Raw genomic sequence first — 16,838 nt, 5'->3', positions numbered from 1 at the left:
CTCCATTATTGTCTGCTTATTTTTATCCTATTCTCAGACCTTTGATTATGGTCACTGCTTACAATGAAAAAATGAAAATTTCTCTTAATAGGCAACTCTGAACATATCAATGAGTTTTTTCAGCTACACGCCTTTTTTTGAAGAGATTTGGAGGTTTATGCACCCTAGAAAAGATAAACATCCCATACAAATACAGGCAACTTCTAGTTTATTCTTGCACCTATTCAACAGTTAATAGACACAGATCAACTTTTCTCAAATACTTGAACAGCAGTGTGAAGAACTCTGAAAAAAAGTTATTATACAAACAAAAGCAGACAGGAACATACAAAGCTAGGGAAAGTACAAAGAGGATTCGGAGGTAGGTAAAAAAAAGTTTAGAACAGCTGTCATAGCTACCTGAAAGGAAAAAAAGGAAGTGGAGACAAAAGATCTTTCTCCTTTCCAGAAGGAAAAGATGAACACAGCTTCACATTTCTAAAGAAATACACAAAGTAATGTAACAAACAGTATACAGAGACAGCATCCTGGTAGAATGGCACAAGCCAGATTTTTTTAATTTTCCTTTTAATCCATAGAAAATGAAATTAGGTTTCTGCTGTGTAGATCAATATTAAAGACACTGTCCTATGCTAGCTCTTTATTCCCATTTCAGGCTAATGTTTGGTTTTCCAGCAGCCATCTAGAATATTTTTTACTTATTTTTAAAGAAAAATTAAAAAGTAAAAAATAATTACTTTTATCTTTGGAACTAGAAGTCTCAGGCTGACAAATGAGCTACGTCAAAATGACTCAAAGTGTTGGGTACTAAGTCCTAGTTATGTTGTCCCACTGTTTTGGTGCAGAATTCAGCTTGATGTATATTGTGCTAGCACAGGACATTACTGTCTCTGATTGATGCTGAATGGACGGGCCAGTAGGGAAAACCTATGCTACCAGTGATGCCCTTCAGTCTTCCCCAAACACATGAAAGCACTCACAAAACCTGCCCATCAGGTGACTAAACTTCTAGCCAGTGTCTTATGCAATACTGAAGAAATTGAGCACATTAAGAAAAAAGTATTTTGAAGTAATCTTTTAAAACCACACCATTTCTTTGCCTTACTTCTCTCATTATAAATTATGGTAATCTTAAATCAAGTATTAGAGTTCTGATTCATAAGACAGAGATTGGATTTGAATGCACTAATTGGTGTGCTCTAACAATTCAGGCAGGAAATTAACATAAAGGAACAGTGAATCAAAGTAAAAAAAATTAAAAAGAAAGACAAATGATGAGGAATGATCTTTTACTGACAAAAAAAAGTCAAAATTGGATGTGTACCTGTGTCAATTACTATAAGAAATTCTGATCCTACAGTACCATAATAGGTATAGAACTGTACAGGAGTAACTGCATATTCAATCATGTTTAAAAGAACACTCTCAGGCAAAAGTCCTTGCCTGTTTGCATTAGAACATGCATGCACACAAATACACCTCTGTGGCACACTTCCAGTTCCTCGCTAAAATTTTAGGAAAAGGGAATCTGACAAATTCTCTTGAAGAGAAAGCGATTTGGTTTGGCTTTTTCTTTTAAACCTATTCACAATAAAGTCTCTTAATTCTCATCCTACTGAAAAGAGTTAGCTTTTCAGATTATTACAAATGAAACATCTTTAAACTCGTTTATTTTGGAGAAGTGCCTAAAAAACAAGTAAGAAAAAGATAAATTAACTTGGGCTGAATACAGAAAGATGAAGCAGGCTTAAATCACCGTTTGAGTTTACCAACACAAAAGACAGTTTGGATGCTCAAACTGCATCACAATCATGGAAGTGTTTTTCACAAATTTAACATCCAATCTGCTTGTGGAACACAAGAGTGGATTAACTCAACTAGCTCCTTTAAAACCTTTGTGGTTAAATTACTTAAACATAAAGATGACCTTGTCAGAGCTTTCATGTGCTTTAACTCAGTAAGTACCAAAGTATTCATTTATACTGCTGGGGAGAACTCCAACAGGAGCAAGATTAAACTCCCAATATTAGTGAGACAAAATGGTTTGATTAAAGGACGCTGAGGTATGATCCAAGTATTATCAGGAATAAAGAAGTTTCACTTTTGTGCATTGTTCAAAGCTAAGTAGCCTGCTACACATTTATTGTTTTCATATCATATATCATCATATGATCAAAGTAAACAACGAATAAATTCTTTAAGAGACTCATAAGAAAAATATTTTGATGCCAAGTCATGTCATGCTGAAAAAAAAAGCAAAGAACAGCCATCTTTCCAGTAACAAAACAAAAACGTTCTAACAACCTTGTAAGTGGAATTACCACAACACATGTTAACCAACCTCCCTGGTCCCGCGCAATGAGCTCACAGAAGTCATGATGTGAACAGGCTGTATCCTACGTTGTTTCCATTCTTGATTTAAGATTTCAGTTCTTTCCAGTATCTTCTGACGATTAGAATTAAACATACTCTAAAAATTAATCACAATAAACATTACAACATCTTAAGGCATTATAACATTTACTAAAGAAAAAAAAAGTCAGCGAGAGTCAATATAGTTCATTATCCCTTTCTTTGACTCAAGCCATGTTCTCATGTTTAGAGACTTAGAGGTTTAGCATGGAATTAGAATCTAAATGGAATTAGAAAGAGTATGTGGCTAAAGAAGTTGCCATACTTGCTCTCTACAGTACTTTCTGATATTTAACATGCCTGATTCAATTACATATAAATGTATTGTACCTGTTTCTAAGATCACAAAGTTAAGACAAGTTATCAGTATGTTAACAAAGTACTTAATGAAATTGTTATTGCAAGTGTTAACTGCAGTACAACTCATACTTCAGAAGAAAAATCCATTTTTGTATCTTTTTAAAAAAGAGAGTCAAAAGATGACATACTTTTACTTCATCTGCACGTCGGAACCTCTTGAGCTGCCTCAGTCTCATATATTCTGATTTCACACGTTTCCGCCAACAAATTGGTCCCTTCTCAGATTTTTTTCCGGTTTGACCCATGATTATCCTACAAGAGACAATGCCATTTTAATATCACCAAATCTGACACTGCTGCTTAAACAGTTAGTTAAAGCAAAGTTAGGTAGGACACATTCCTTTAATTCCTTTCAATCAAACAATTATAAAAAGAAATACACCACACAAACAAAAAACCCCAACACATTTAACTGTGACACATTGGAAAACAGTAATTTTAATTACAAATCACCATGACCATTCACATCTGCTTTAAGCACTTCTAATGCCTCTATATAGAGAGGTACCTCATGGATTTAAAAGGGTGAAGCGGAACAAATCAAGATTCCTACAGCAAAGACACACATTGGAATCCTTGTAAATTAACTTCTGGACAGCTTTGCTCATTCATGGCATACAGGCCTTTCCCTCCTCACAGGAGTGGTCCTCTTCAATAAGATACCAACTCCTAGAACAGGCTTCTGGAGTTGATTTCAAGTGCAAAGAGGTACTCCAAGTACAATTCTCCTACCCAGCCACTCAAAGTGTCAAAATAATCTAGAAGTTCAGAGAGAGTTTTGAAAGAGCCAGAATTGGAGACCTTGCTCTTTTCTCAAGTATTGTACACAAACCCAAACTGTTCAACTGGCTGCAAACAGGACACTGATTCCACTTTAACTGATCACCCGCCTAGTACCAAGTGCTTCGTTTTTATGTTACAGGACTGTTGGCAATTAAGTTGTATTTTTACATTATAATCCAAATAGGTTGCTAGAATATGCCAATCTGCTCAGCATTTTTCAGAATCAAGGACTGTATGCTGTGACTATGCTGGCAATTACTATTTTGACAGCATCCTGAAACAAGGGAAACACAAGACGAGGGCAGGGTTGCCCCAAAAACTATACATTTAAGAAACCAAACCTGAGAAATGAGGATAAGAAATGTCACAGACAAGAACAGCTCATGCCGGGTCAAGACTGAAGGAGCAAAATATGAGAAACTCTTACAGAAGGGTACTGGACACTACCTCCACCCCTGAAATGAAAACTAAGGGACTTCAGGGAAACATCAACATAATCTCTGGGACAAATTCAGGACTGTAGATATTGTCTCAACCAACTATTGGTCCACTTACAGTAGTACCTATGTGTAAGAAAAACCTTCCCCAAACCTCTTTATTCCACCATTTCTACTGTTCACACTTGTAAGTACTCTGAGATGTAACAAACTACACACTTTTAATTTTGCTAAACAAGAAAAAAGCCTATATATTTTCATTAAATTATGTTTTCTGGGGTTTGCAGCTAGAATTGCAGAGCAGAAAAGCTAGCGAATTTTAAGATCCATTTGTCAGAACGAGTCCACTTTTCATACGAAGTTTCAGAATATTCCCTACAGCAGCACAAGTGCCACAAGCTAAATCCCATCAGTCTAAGAATAGTTAAGCCTGTCTTAAGAAGACAGCAAAATGTTAAACCGTTTCCATGTAACAAATAAAAACATGATACTGGATTGTCTTAGTGCAATGGTCTGATTCTGAGAGCCCTCAGGTCATATCCCTCTTCTCTGTCCCCATTTGCCCTTCTGAATCCTGCCTAGCTGTTTCTATTGTTTTAAAATCTTCTTCTTTCCGACGTTTTTATCCTCTTCACACCACAACCCTACAGAAACTACCTAACTGCTGAAGATCCCAGTCCTGAGAACTTTTGTCCAAAAGTAAGAAACTATGTAGCAGTCAACTCCTTATTCACAGGCAGATTATCTGGTCCCCAAAATAGATACAAAAAAACACAAGCATAACTCTAAAGCAGTTACATTGTTTCTAGAAAAAGCTCACCCCACAGCAAAGAATGACTCCCATGCAGAACCTGAGCTAACCTTGCCAGATCTTACCAGGCACCACAACTAAGGAGAAAAACCTTGCCATGACTCCCTGCACCCTCTGTGCAGAAGAGGGAACACTAGGAAATGTAGTGAAACATCCCAAGTGATTCTAGCATCAACCTGGTACAGTCACAGACAAATGGACTGTTTCATTCCAGATTGGGCAATCATGCCTATGCCACAGCAAGCAAGGAGGTGGCTTGTGCTGCCCAGAGAGGTTGTGGAGTCTCCTTCTCTGGAGACATTCAAAACCTGCCTGGATGTGTTCCTGTGTAACTTCATCTGGGTGTTCCTGCTCCAGTGGGGGGATTGAACTAGATGATCTTTCAAGGTACCTTCCAATCCCTAACATTCTGTGATTCTGTGATGTGTCACACTTAAATACAAAGCCTTAATAAACACCTCGGGTCCAAAGCTGTGCTTAACCCAGCCAGTCCTCCCAAAGCACAACTCTGAAGAACTGAAGTGACCCCACACTGCATATTCCATACATACTGCTGAGTGTTTCTACACTCTGCTCGCCAGCTCTCATACCATCCATATTTTTCCATTACTTGTAATATTATAGCTACCCAAGTGCCTGAATATATCCATCCACAGTATACCTAGGCATGTGGGTAGAACTGGACATTAAATAATTTACAAATTAGAAGACAAATGTAATTGTAAACAGACCACTATCAAATACGAGAAAACTAACAAAACTAAATATTTTTTGGACCACTGAGGAGTTTGAACTATGGTTTTAGGAAAGAGACATACTGAACCCACCTAAACACTGATTTAAAACAAACAAACAAAAAAACAAACCCAAACTAGAAACACTACAAGGACACAAAACCAAACATATTCTTTTAATCTATTCTTTTCAGTTTCTACTCATGCTCACATGGCTGGAAATAAAAACAACAAAAATCAGCAGTGTCATACAGCATAAGTTTGTGTTTTAAATAATCTCTGCTAAGCATTTCATAATGATGTACTAGATCCACATTCTTTACAATAAATTTTAAAGAAACTTCATGCCTATAAGCTTAAATCAGCCAATAGTTGCTTTCAGCAGCCAAAGTGTATACAATATATTGAGAATTTGCAATGGGAGACAAAGAAGTGTAGTAGTTTCAGCTCAAATTTCTCCTGTTTTGACTACAGAACACAGAAGTAGTTTTATTTAAAGAAAACGTCCTATTTTTCTTCAATCACTTTTGCAATATCCATCAGTAACAGACAAACACACAGATAATTCTCTAAATTAGGCAGTCTATTCAGGCAGTCATACTGCTGCCCAAGACAATATTTAAGCTCCTCTGGCTACCCTGCCGAATTTCAGGGGAAAAATAAAAAAATTATGAAAATTTTCCAAGTGGAAAGCAAGGGAGAACAAATGAGGGGGTCTGCCCTTTTAAAAGAATGCTATGAGTTTGTAATTGTGTTAAATATTACACAATATTTAAAACCATACCAAAATTACATTACCTTCCCCCTACTCACTGTTACCATGCCCACAGCAACATACTTACACTAAGTTCTCTGGACTGGATGCACTGGTAAACTCAAAGCATGCATCTGAGCTGGCTTCATGAGCTGTCACTTCAGGTACCACAAACTTACCTATTTAAATTCAAACCTACATAATTAAGGTATCTACTCAAGTAATTTCTTTGGCAGCAATGGCATCTTACAGTCACTCAGAGCAGACACTCTTCTTTAGGGCATGCACAGCAAGCTGGGTTAAACTGACCAAAACCAAATAAAAAGATCACTTTTGTGATTGATTGTTTTCTGAAACACAGATCAGTTTCATGATCACAACTGTGGATTCCTGTGCACAATCATAAAGTAAGGAAGGAATTGATAGAAACTCAGACCAACACTGAGGAAAAACTAGTGTGGGCAATTACACCACAACCAGGCACTGGTTTTATACATCAGTTTGCTCAGGAGTGTCACGTAGGTGTGCTCTTTAACTATAAACTGTTATCAGATCCAGACAGCATATATGGAGAAATATGGAGACAGCACTAATGGAGAAATTATTATATACTAAACCCTATCTGAAGTCATTCTTGAACTTCAAGCATCCACATAACTTGGGTTTTAGTCTAAAAAAAGAAAAAAAAAAAGCAACAACAAAAAAGAAAAAGGGGGGGAAACCAACACCACACCCCACCACACCCTCCTATGCTTTCTCAAACTAAAAATATTTTTGCTCAGGCAGCAGAATTTAGGACAACTTTCATGCTCAGCTCAAAAAGCAGAATTTTAGCAACGGAAGGGATTAACAAGATTTTTTTTTTTTTTTCCATAAGCATGCAAAAAAATCCATACCTGCTATAAAACACACAAACAAAAAATCAAGTATTAAAATAATATTTTTTAAAAAAATCAATGCATTAAGCTTAGACCTAAAGTTGCTAACTTCCCAAAAACTACCTCATTAAAAAAATCCCTCAAAGGATCTTTTATATTACAGGATTTTACATAGCATAATACAACAAAATTATTCTTCAACTGTAGCTAAGTATTTTTCAGCTATGTTAAACTAAACTTTTTACTCATAAACTCTTGAAATTTACTTTTAGTATATTATTTCATGCACTCTAAATGCAAAACAAGACAATACTCTCTATGAACCTATCTTAAACCTTGCCAGAGTAAGCAGCTTCCAGTAGACTCTTGTTAAAATTATCAAGCACCTGAAAATAAGCTATCAATAAAACACATACATATTGCCAGATTTCAAAAACACTGACTTGAACATTCATTATAAATTAACACAGTAATCTGCCAGATGTATATTTTTTATTTATAACAAACTTTTGTTAACGGCATGGAGAGATTCGTGAAAAAAACTACGGTCAAGAAACAATATTACTTTCTTAGGCTAAGTAAGTAAAATTGTTCACTGCTGTGATTTCAGAGCTGCTATTAATAAATACTACCACCACATTAAGTTATGCAAGCTGCAGGGGTGAGGGGGAAGAATGACACTCCCAGAACCTCAAAGGGCTTTTTACCTGAGCTATTAGCAGACCCACACACACAAAAAAATATGCCTTGAAATTTTATAGTTGCTTGCTACTCTACTTTCTGGATTTTCTAAAGCAAAACAAAACATGGTTTTATTTCAAACTTATCTATGTAAAGGAGCACATTCACATTTCCATGGGAAAAAAAATATTCCCAAGGCCACTGTCCATTTGGGTATTTCAGATACCAAACCAGACTGACTGAAAAAGTCTCTTGCTCTGAATACAACATAGAAAAGGTTAACATAGTTTATTAGTAATATTTCACTACAAAACCACATTTATTCTTTTACAGAATTAGTGAAACAGATGGCAGTAAACTGTAGTGTGTTTTTTCACTATTCTGTATTATAGGAATGAGGTATTTTAAGTTTACAGTGCAGATCAACCTATTTTTAATTAAGAAATACCTAAAGATACTTATCTATACTTTAAAATTTACCTCATGTTGTTATTCTGTATGTTGAAGTTCTGTATCATTAAACGATGTTTAAATTTAGAGAGAGAACTTATATCAAGTGCTACCATCAGTTCAACTACCTTCCTCAAATTCTATTTGGTGTCAGTTTTATCTGGAAAAAGACATCTGTCTATTGTACCATTGGCCTCGGTCACTCATTTCCACCTTTGCTTAGCCTTCTCTAGTGTGAAAGCTTTAGTGCTTATGATTCCACCAATAAAACTAGGTCAGGAAAAAAATCTGTCTGCACAGCCCAGAAAATAAACACATTTTGTTTTCAAATACAGTTTTTCAACAAAATCGGCTTCACATGCTGCTTTGGTTCAGCAGCCACATTAATTTTTGAATCAACACAAGTTAAGGGGGGGCAACACTGGGGCAGGAACAAGACCCAAAGAATTGAAATTGGACATTTTAGGCTTCAACAGAAGTGTTTGTCAAGCCACGTCATCTCTCTGCCACTCAGTTTTACCAATACAGAAAAATTATACTTAACAACCAGAAACAGGAAACATATCCACCCATGCCAGCTGTACCACTTTTCAGGTAGATAAATGCCAACAGGTTTGTAACAGCATACAAAGGCTTAACCTCTTTTGGGCTCTGTTTGGCAGTATCTAAATGAAATTAGTCAGTTCATGAACTGAGCTAAGCAGGTAACTCCAAACAGTTCACCTGTCCCTTCCTCACTCTGACAGGCTTCAGCTGTTGCAGATGAAGTAGATTACAGAAACACTCATAATTAACATAATAACAAGATTCCATATTCTGCAATTTGAGAAAACTGTGTGAAATCAAATATCCAAATCTCAGAATACTTCCTCTTCCCCCCCACTAAGTCAGCAGAAAAACCTTGAGTTGCAAGCAGAATTAAAAGCCTGTGTTTCAATTGTATTGTATTTTGAGTGACAACCACATCCAAGACATTTTACTGTCAACTCCAACACCAATATAGACTGATGGCTGCTGTAGGCCTTTCAGGTAATATGGCAACACCAAAAGCAGAAGGTCTGCTGCCATAAATAGGCATACCTTTGTGATGAGCAGTCTCATCACAATTAAGGTCCTATTATTGTGATACAGTTAGTAACTTGCAATTATTATTTGCAACACTAAAACACATTTCAATTAGTGTAATCCGTTCAAAAGTAGCACTCTGTCACTACAATATTGCAGAGTGGTTTATGCACCAACAACTTAAAATCTTTGCCTCCACTGGAACAGATTTGTCAAATTCACTCTCTACTCCCTGACATAATCAGTGGCTTCTAGCATACTAACTGTTACCTAACAGAATTTAACTTTGAAGAACATCATCTCAACTTAACTAAAACTAAGCAGCACATTCACTTACCTATTTGGTTTTGGAAGCTGACAACAACTACATCTCTATGTATTTCTTGACTAGGACTGGGAAAGTGGGATCCTAAAATGGCATACATTCTTCTCTTCATTGTCTGTCTACACTACTTCCGCATCTCAGCTAGAATTTATATAGCAAAAATGACAAATTTTATTTAGGTGATCAGTCACATCAAATCAGATCTTTTCTGCACTCAAAAGAAGCAGTTTCATAATTGAACTAAAAAGTAAAAATTGCTCATGCTGGCCTGATAAGCACACAAAGAGGAACTCTGTAACCAGAAGAGTTAAGGGAAAGAAGCAAGGTCTCTCCCTGTCAATGTCAGCAAATGATTAGAGAATATCATCCACTTGTCTCAGCCTATAACACTTACCTTCCATGGCACATACAACATACTATTCATGTTGCAATTTTTTTTCTTTACAAGGCTTTGAGCAATCAAAGCAGTTAATGTGGCAAACCACTGTGCAAGTATCTTTCAAGAAGTGTGTTTCCTGCTATCCATTGGTCAACTAAAGATTGCTCCAAAAAGTGGCAAAAAACCAGCAGGAACCACTTGTAACTTGTCTACATTAGTTGCCAGTGCAAGACAAATACAGAAGATGTGTATAACAAATTAAAATCTAGTGTAGGTTTGTTCAACTTTGTTCTGCCTCATATATACCACCACAGCCACTCACAACAACTGCATGCATTCAAATAAATAGTTAACAATGGTTATTTTCCATTTCCTGTTATTAGTACAAGTCTAAGACTTCAAGGCATGTTCCATTTATTCTTAATAAAATTATTTAAGAATACGACATGTAGGATCCTGAACTCCTAAACAGTCTATTTAAAAATGTGTGTCATGGTTTTGCCTGTTTCTGGGCCTTATCAAATTTGGACGAGTCACTTCAAGAATTTCAACCAATACATAAAAGACCTACTTCCCTGAACAGCTTGCTTTCTTACACAAATGAGACCTAAACCCGGATGACCACAGAAGTTGAGCACTATTCTAGCTCTTCTACTGAGATATATTTATCTATTCTAAATGAAAGTGCAAGAGGCAACAGACAAAACATAGAAAGAGTTTTCATTTCAATATGGGAAAAAAATTCTTCACCAGGAGCGTGCATAGGAATGCATCAAGCAGAAACATGCTAGAATCTCCAGTCTTGAAAGCAGTTCAAAAGTGGTCTAGAAAAGACAATTTCAGTGTTGGCCTTGCCTGAGCCAGAGACTGGATCACATGATTTCTAGATGTACCTGCCAACCTAAACTATTCTACAAGTCAATACAACTCTGAACTAGGCCAGCCATCCCAAAACCAAGAGCCATGCTATTTTTAAGGCTGATGCTATGGAGTTTGCTTGGCTTTTAAATTCCAGTTTAATATTCAGAAAATGAAAACAATCACCACTCTATTCTAAAATTCTTGGTACCTCAATCAGCTACAGGTACAATTTAGAATACACTACTGCTATCAAGGGAACAACAATTTGTGAATTAAAATGCATAAGAGTTTAATCAGACTGAACTCTTTGGTGTATAATCACTGATTGTTCTAATCAGTAGAAATATTTGTTATTTTACAGTCTTCCTTTAGCAACTCTAATAATTCTATCAGCTAGTCAGTTCACACACTCCTTCCCACTACTATCCAGTTCGTTCATTTGAAAGAGGCTTTCTCTGCTCAGCAGTACAGTTGGAACCTTCATGTCTATCTCTTAGAAATCATAATTAAAAAGGACAGATCTGAAAGTTCTTCACTAATTAAAAATTTAGTCTAACTAAAATGCTACATACTTGCTATAAACTTACCATTATGTTTAAAATAAAGAGGGCTTTTTTTTTCAAATTAGTTGTCTTCTTATCCTAATGGGGTTCTGTTTCTCTTATAGCCCAACCTTCATGCCTTTGAAGTGTCACTCAGACCTTTTGCTTGCTGTTGTTTAAGCGACTACAGCTTTGCTTTGCACTTGGTGCAAAGAAAAACAGGGGCCTGATCTCTACCCCGCAGCATTAAAGGTTGGTTGTGTTTTGGTTTTTTGTTTGTTTGCTTGGCGTTTTGTTTGTTTGCTTTTGTTTGCTTTGCTTTGGTGTTCTCTTTTGTTTGGTTTGGGGTTTTTTGTTTGTTTTTCTTCAGACTTCAGGTCTACCTTTTTCATTTTTAAGTAAACTTAAACAGACTCTAGAAGATACACATATGCAAGTCAGCAATACACATGTTCACAATACACAACTATTCTATGACCTGCTTCCCTGACACTCGAATAACATGCCTCTACAGTTATTTCTTTCCAAGCACAATGTTTTTCTTCAGCCTTGTTACTATCCCAGCAGCTTCTTAAGTTAATAGCTCCCAATTGACACTTCAGGATATTTGAGACTACTGAGATGCTTTTCTGTATCTTTTGATTAAGAATTTCAGCTTATTTCAAAAGAGGCTTTAAAAAAAAAAAATTTAAATCAACATTTTGTAGCAAATTCATATCTGGTCATCACATACTACTTTGATCAACATGTCTATCATAAACAAAATAACTGTATACACCCTTTTATCTTACAGCTGTATGAACAGCTACCAGTGAACTAAGACTACGGTTTCATGACATACTTAATCCAATTAAACTATTTATTGGCAGTAGTACTTCTACCAAATTAACTTATTAATTGTAATTACTATATTTTTATTTGCAATATTATTCCCCAAACTAAAAATATTTGGAGTGGTTACTAAATTATAACATAGGCAATACCTTGCATCTGTAATCAGAATTCCCTCTAAATGGCTGATTTTCAGCTCTCCTATGATAACAAGGCTATTGTATCCTTCTGCATACATCCTCTACAGAAACTTAGATGCAAATGGCAAACATATATCAAATGTGACATGGCTTACAGATAACTAAGTTATATATGTTTTCTGCAACAGATTCATGAATGACTGCAAATGTCATGGCATTGTGAAAAGCTGCAGTGTGAACTCACGTTATATATATTTAAAAAAAAAAAACCCAAAAAACAACAACAACAGGAAAGTCATGAAAAATAAAAACCAATTACTAGGGAGAAACACCACTTAGGGCTGCAGACACTGATGTACCAACAGCAGCAGACCCCTGCCTAAGTAATGCCATTGCAGCTAACCACAATTTAGGAGACTCACTGCCATATCTGCTCTCTGCTCCAGTATGTAACGTAATTACATACACTACTACAATTCTGCATTGTACCCCTAGATTTTGCTATAGAACGCTCCTATCTTAGCTATTAGGAATTCTAACCTTCTGTCCAATTTCCAGATTTGGTAGGATAGGGTTTTCACTCCCTATACTTAACTCCTGACTTCTGCTTGCCTTGAGCACATCTACTTTTCTTTATGAATTATTGTTTCTAGACTGTTTTTAACTGTTAAATTAGTCTCTTCAAACATAGTTTCTCGTTACTGCCCAAACATACCAGACAAAAACTGCATGGAGGACCAAACAGATTGGACTTTCAAGCATCACCCCTACTTTATGTTGGCATTGCTATAAAAAGAAGCACTTCTACCTGCCACTCATTCCTGAAACTGTGCTATGATTTCCCTCCTGACAGCATGAACATTTTTGCAGTCAGACACTGACAGAAGTAAGGAAGTTCTCTGGCTGAAAATATCTTTGCTACTTTCAAATGAAGAAAAGTGAGCATCCAGCCACTCTGTCCCCATCTAAAGACACTAAACTCTGGCCTTAGACATTCAAGTTTCAGCTCCCTGTCTATGTACTAAATGCCTAAGCCTGCAGATCAATTTCTGCATGTGCTGAATACATTAATTCATACCACTTTTATCAAATGCTCACTTCACATAGTTAATGAGAGAAGTTCAGTTGCTGACAAACAAGACAGGAGGGAAACAAGTCAACTCTAGGGCTCACAGAACTCACATTTTCTTCAATCATGCTCCCCATCTGATTTAATTAAAAAAAAAAAAAAATAAAAGTCTCCCACAATATTTTATTTCTTGCTTTCTCCCCAAACAGTTAATTCACACAAATAGTTCAACACTACATTGCTTGAATATTCTTTTCAGGAGTTTCTACCACTATTATAAACTGATCAGGCAGACATTAGTAACTCCAGCTCTTTACAAAAGTCAAGGAAGGAAAGAGAAGAATGAAAAGTCAAGCAGCTCTTGGATATTAAAGAGAAGGAAATGTGTCTCCACTCCCTTTTTCTTCCTGGAAAAACACGTGGAATCTTAATTTATCATCTTGCTGGTTTTACATTAGAATTTTTTTTTTGGATTAGAAAACTATCGAAGCAAAGCAACTACCAGATATTCATGATCTCTTACCCTATCTGCCAGCATGCTAAAAACTTTGCAACTCAAGAGTTTATAAATAATTCAAACCTTCCAGAAATATTTCAGAAAATATAGCCAAAGTTGTCTGTGGTTCTTAATAGCTAAAATAATTTTAATCAATCTGATTCAAAAATTTAAATAACAAAAGGAAAAAAAGTTTTTGACACTAACTATACATTGATAAAACATGAAGTACCTGAGTAAGATCCAAGAGCAGAACTATTCTAGAAAACAAGCTTATTTCAGATTTTCTACCAACCATAAAGAAGGAATCTTTCATTTAGAACATTTACTCTTCAAGAAACAATGGTATGGGTACTTCTCAGAGCTTCATTCTCTTCAGTAGAGAATGTCTGTTAATAACAAAATGATATTTCAATACAAATAAACAGATTTCAAATATATTTCCTTACACAAACAAGAGTAGAAAAAAAAAAAAAAAAGAGTAGTAAAATTTGTTTTCAGACAGTCATTAAAAGATAAATCCTTATTAGAGTCTTCAGTCTGTATATGCAAGCCTCCAACTTGCAAAAGTATTCTTCCCTAAAAAAATCCAGTTCTTTCTCTGTGTCCCTACAGCTTCAGGATTTAGAGAAACAAAACCAGACATGAAATAATTACTGAATACTACATAAGGAGTAAAAGTAACCATTTCAAAGAAAAATTTTCTGAGTTACCTATATTATTGCTTTCTTCTAGAACATTTCAACATTTGATACTTTTAGAAAAATACTGGTTCGGAAATAAAAATAACAAGTTCACATACTCATCTACTTGGCTGGGGAAGAGAGGGAAAGAGAATAGGGAAATCATAACCAAGTATTTTATATTAAAGATCAAACCAAAACTGGTACTAACTGAAAATCAACTGAAATCACTTCAATTTGGGGAACATCAGCAAAACACTGTGCAGCAGATAATGCAACGCTTTACTTTTTACTTGGATATCTGCATGTATAAACACTATATTTGCATGTGTGAGTAAGACTATTTGGACGAAAAACTAAATAAAACATTTTAAAACTCCAAACAGCAGACCAGGAAGAAAAATTTCAAGCCTGATTTTGACCATGCTTTTTACAACTCACCACTAAAATCATCCCACATTTCTTATGTAAGACCAAGCCTGGCTACTTGTCAGGAGAAAGTAAAAGTTTTATGCATAAAATTTGAACTTCACCTTCGTGTTGTTCAAATGCATACCTCTGAATTTCTCCAGATTAATTCACAGACACCCAGAGGAGTTAGATGACTCCCACACACATTCCACGTAACCTCTGTTGCCTAACACCTCTGTCTCTTAAAATTTAGCATTTTGATAGCCTGGCTAAATCTGGCAGAAAAAGTAACACTTGCTGGGAACACTAAAGGCATGTCTCCACAGGCAAAATAATTTAGGGTGTGAATTTGAAGTGCACTGACTATTTCACCCGAACTTGGTTTGTGGACACACCTTTTTTACTCTAAACAGTCTAAAATAGCCACAGGTTCTTCAGCTCAATCCATACACACAAAAGCATATTGGAAAAAAAGCCCTGCCACATAAGGATCGAGTGGTTCAATAGCTACTCCATACTTCTTTCCCTGCATAGGCAAAAGGCCTAAACTTTGAGGGACTTTAGGCATTCATGTATGCAGAATTTATTGTAGAACAGCCTAGCAGATTTTGGAGCTGAACAGGTATTTGCCAACTGTCTGAAAAATTCCAAAGTGAACTTCAAATGATGACAGCAACGATAAGAGTTATTGACACAGCTCTCATGTTAAAGCCCTCAAAATAACTGGGTCTACTGTATGGCATCCCTATTCTATAAGGTATATGGGGATGAAACCATCAACACGTTAGACTAAGTGTTGCTTATAAAGGGAAAAAACAGAGAGACTACTTTCCTGGAAGCTTGATTTAATGGAGAAAATGAATGAGAAACAGTTTATCTTAAAAACAGAATTAAAAATCTGAGCCAAAACAAAGAAACAGCAAACAAACCCCCAAAACCCCACACCCTTCAGTGAAAAACTCATCTCTCTTAGGCTGTGGAAGGGAATTACATATTCAAAGGATTTGGAATGAATTACGTCTCCCAAGTTTCAAAGCAATGATGGATTGAATACCAATAATGGTTAAACTGTTTTAAGAATAAAACAACATAGTCAGTCTCTTCTAATAGCTAAACAGTGGATTTAACTTTGCATGACATACATTAGTAATAAATACTCACTAGAAACGTGGCACAAACCTATAGCTGGAAGAAGTTATCGCAAAGGACTAATTCTATGCTGCCCATGGCTATAAATTGTATCATTAGAAAAGAGACAATAATAACCTAATGACTTTAAACCATTTGCCGTGGTATAGTTTCACGGGCATATCAAGCATCTGTAACACACATCTGCCTGATTTCTGACAGAAGCAAACTGAATTCTATCTCTAGAATTTTTTATCTTACTAGTAAAAAATGAAGCCAGACAACTACACACAAAAATATAAAGCTTGTCAAATTTACTCACGCTAAAGAACACGAAGAAGAAACCAGCTCACATTAAAAAAAAAAAATCTCTATATGAGTGTTAAGATTTGAGTTTCCTTCCCTTGAAGGCTTGAAGGCTTTGCTTCTTTAGATTACATCTGATTTAAAGCAAACACACAGGCTGTGAAAAGAGAATGCATGGCAGGAAAAACTGAACCAATCTCATCAAAGGCAGAATGGGAAGGAGTCAGACACAACAAAAATTGTCAAGGGAAATAGCCCTGGTTCTAGATTAAAAAATAATTTAAGAGTATAAGGAAATCATA

At 35.8% G+C, this 16,838-nt stretch overlaps 1 protein-coding gene across 2 annotated transcripts in view; it reads right to left on the bottom strand.

The window, feature by feature from the left end:
- Positions 1-16,838, bottom strand: part of EZH2 (enhancer of zeste 2 polycomb repressive complex 2 subunit) — a 49,808-nt gene that overhangs the window by 27,990 nt on the left and 4,980 nt on the right. The window contains exons 2-3 of one of the 2 annotated variants that reach the window (XM_080339093.1): positions 2,901-3,024; positions 2,369-2,470 (exon numbers count right to left, since the gene is read on the bottom strand). In XM_080339093.1, the coding sequence (XP_080195219.1) occupies positions 2,369-2,470; positions 2,901-3,017 (219 nt within the window). In that variant the 5' untranslated portion in view covers positions 3,018-3,024. Of the gene's footprint in view, positions 1-2,341; positions 2,471-2,900; positions 3,025-16,838 lie in introns of those variants that run through there. The other variant, XM_080339092.1, reaches the window with a different exon arrangement.

Source organism: Nesoenas mayeri (genome assembly GCF_963082525.1).
Source record: "Nesoenas mayeri genome assembly, chromosome: 2".
Taxonomy (NCBI): domain Eukaryota; kingdom Metazoa; phylum Chordata; class Aves; order Columbiformes; family Columbidae; genus Nesoenas; species Nesoenas mayeri.
Note: the sequence above shows the minus strand (reverse complement) of the source record. Positions and strands in the feature narration are given on the sequence as shown.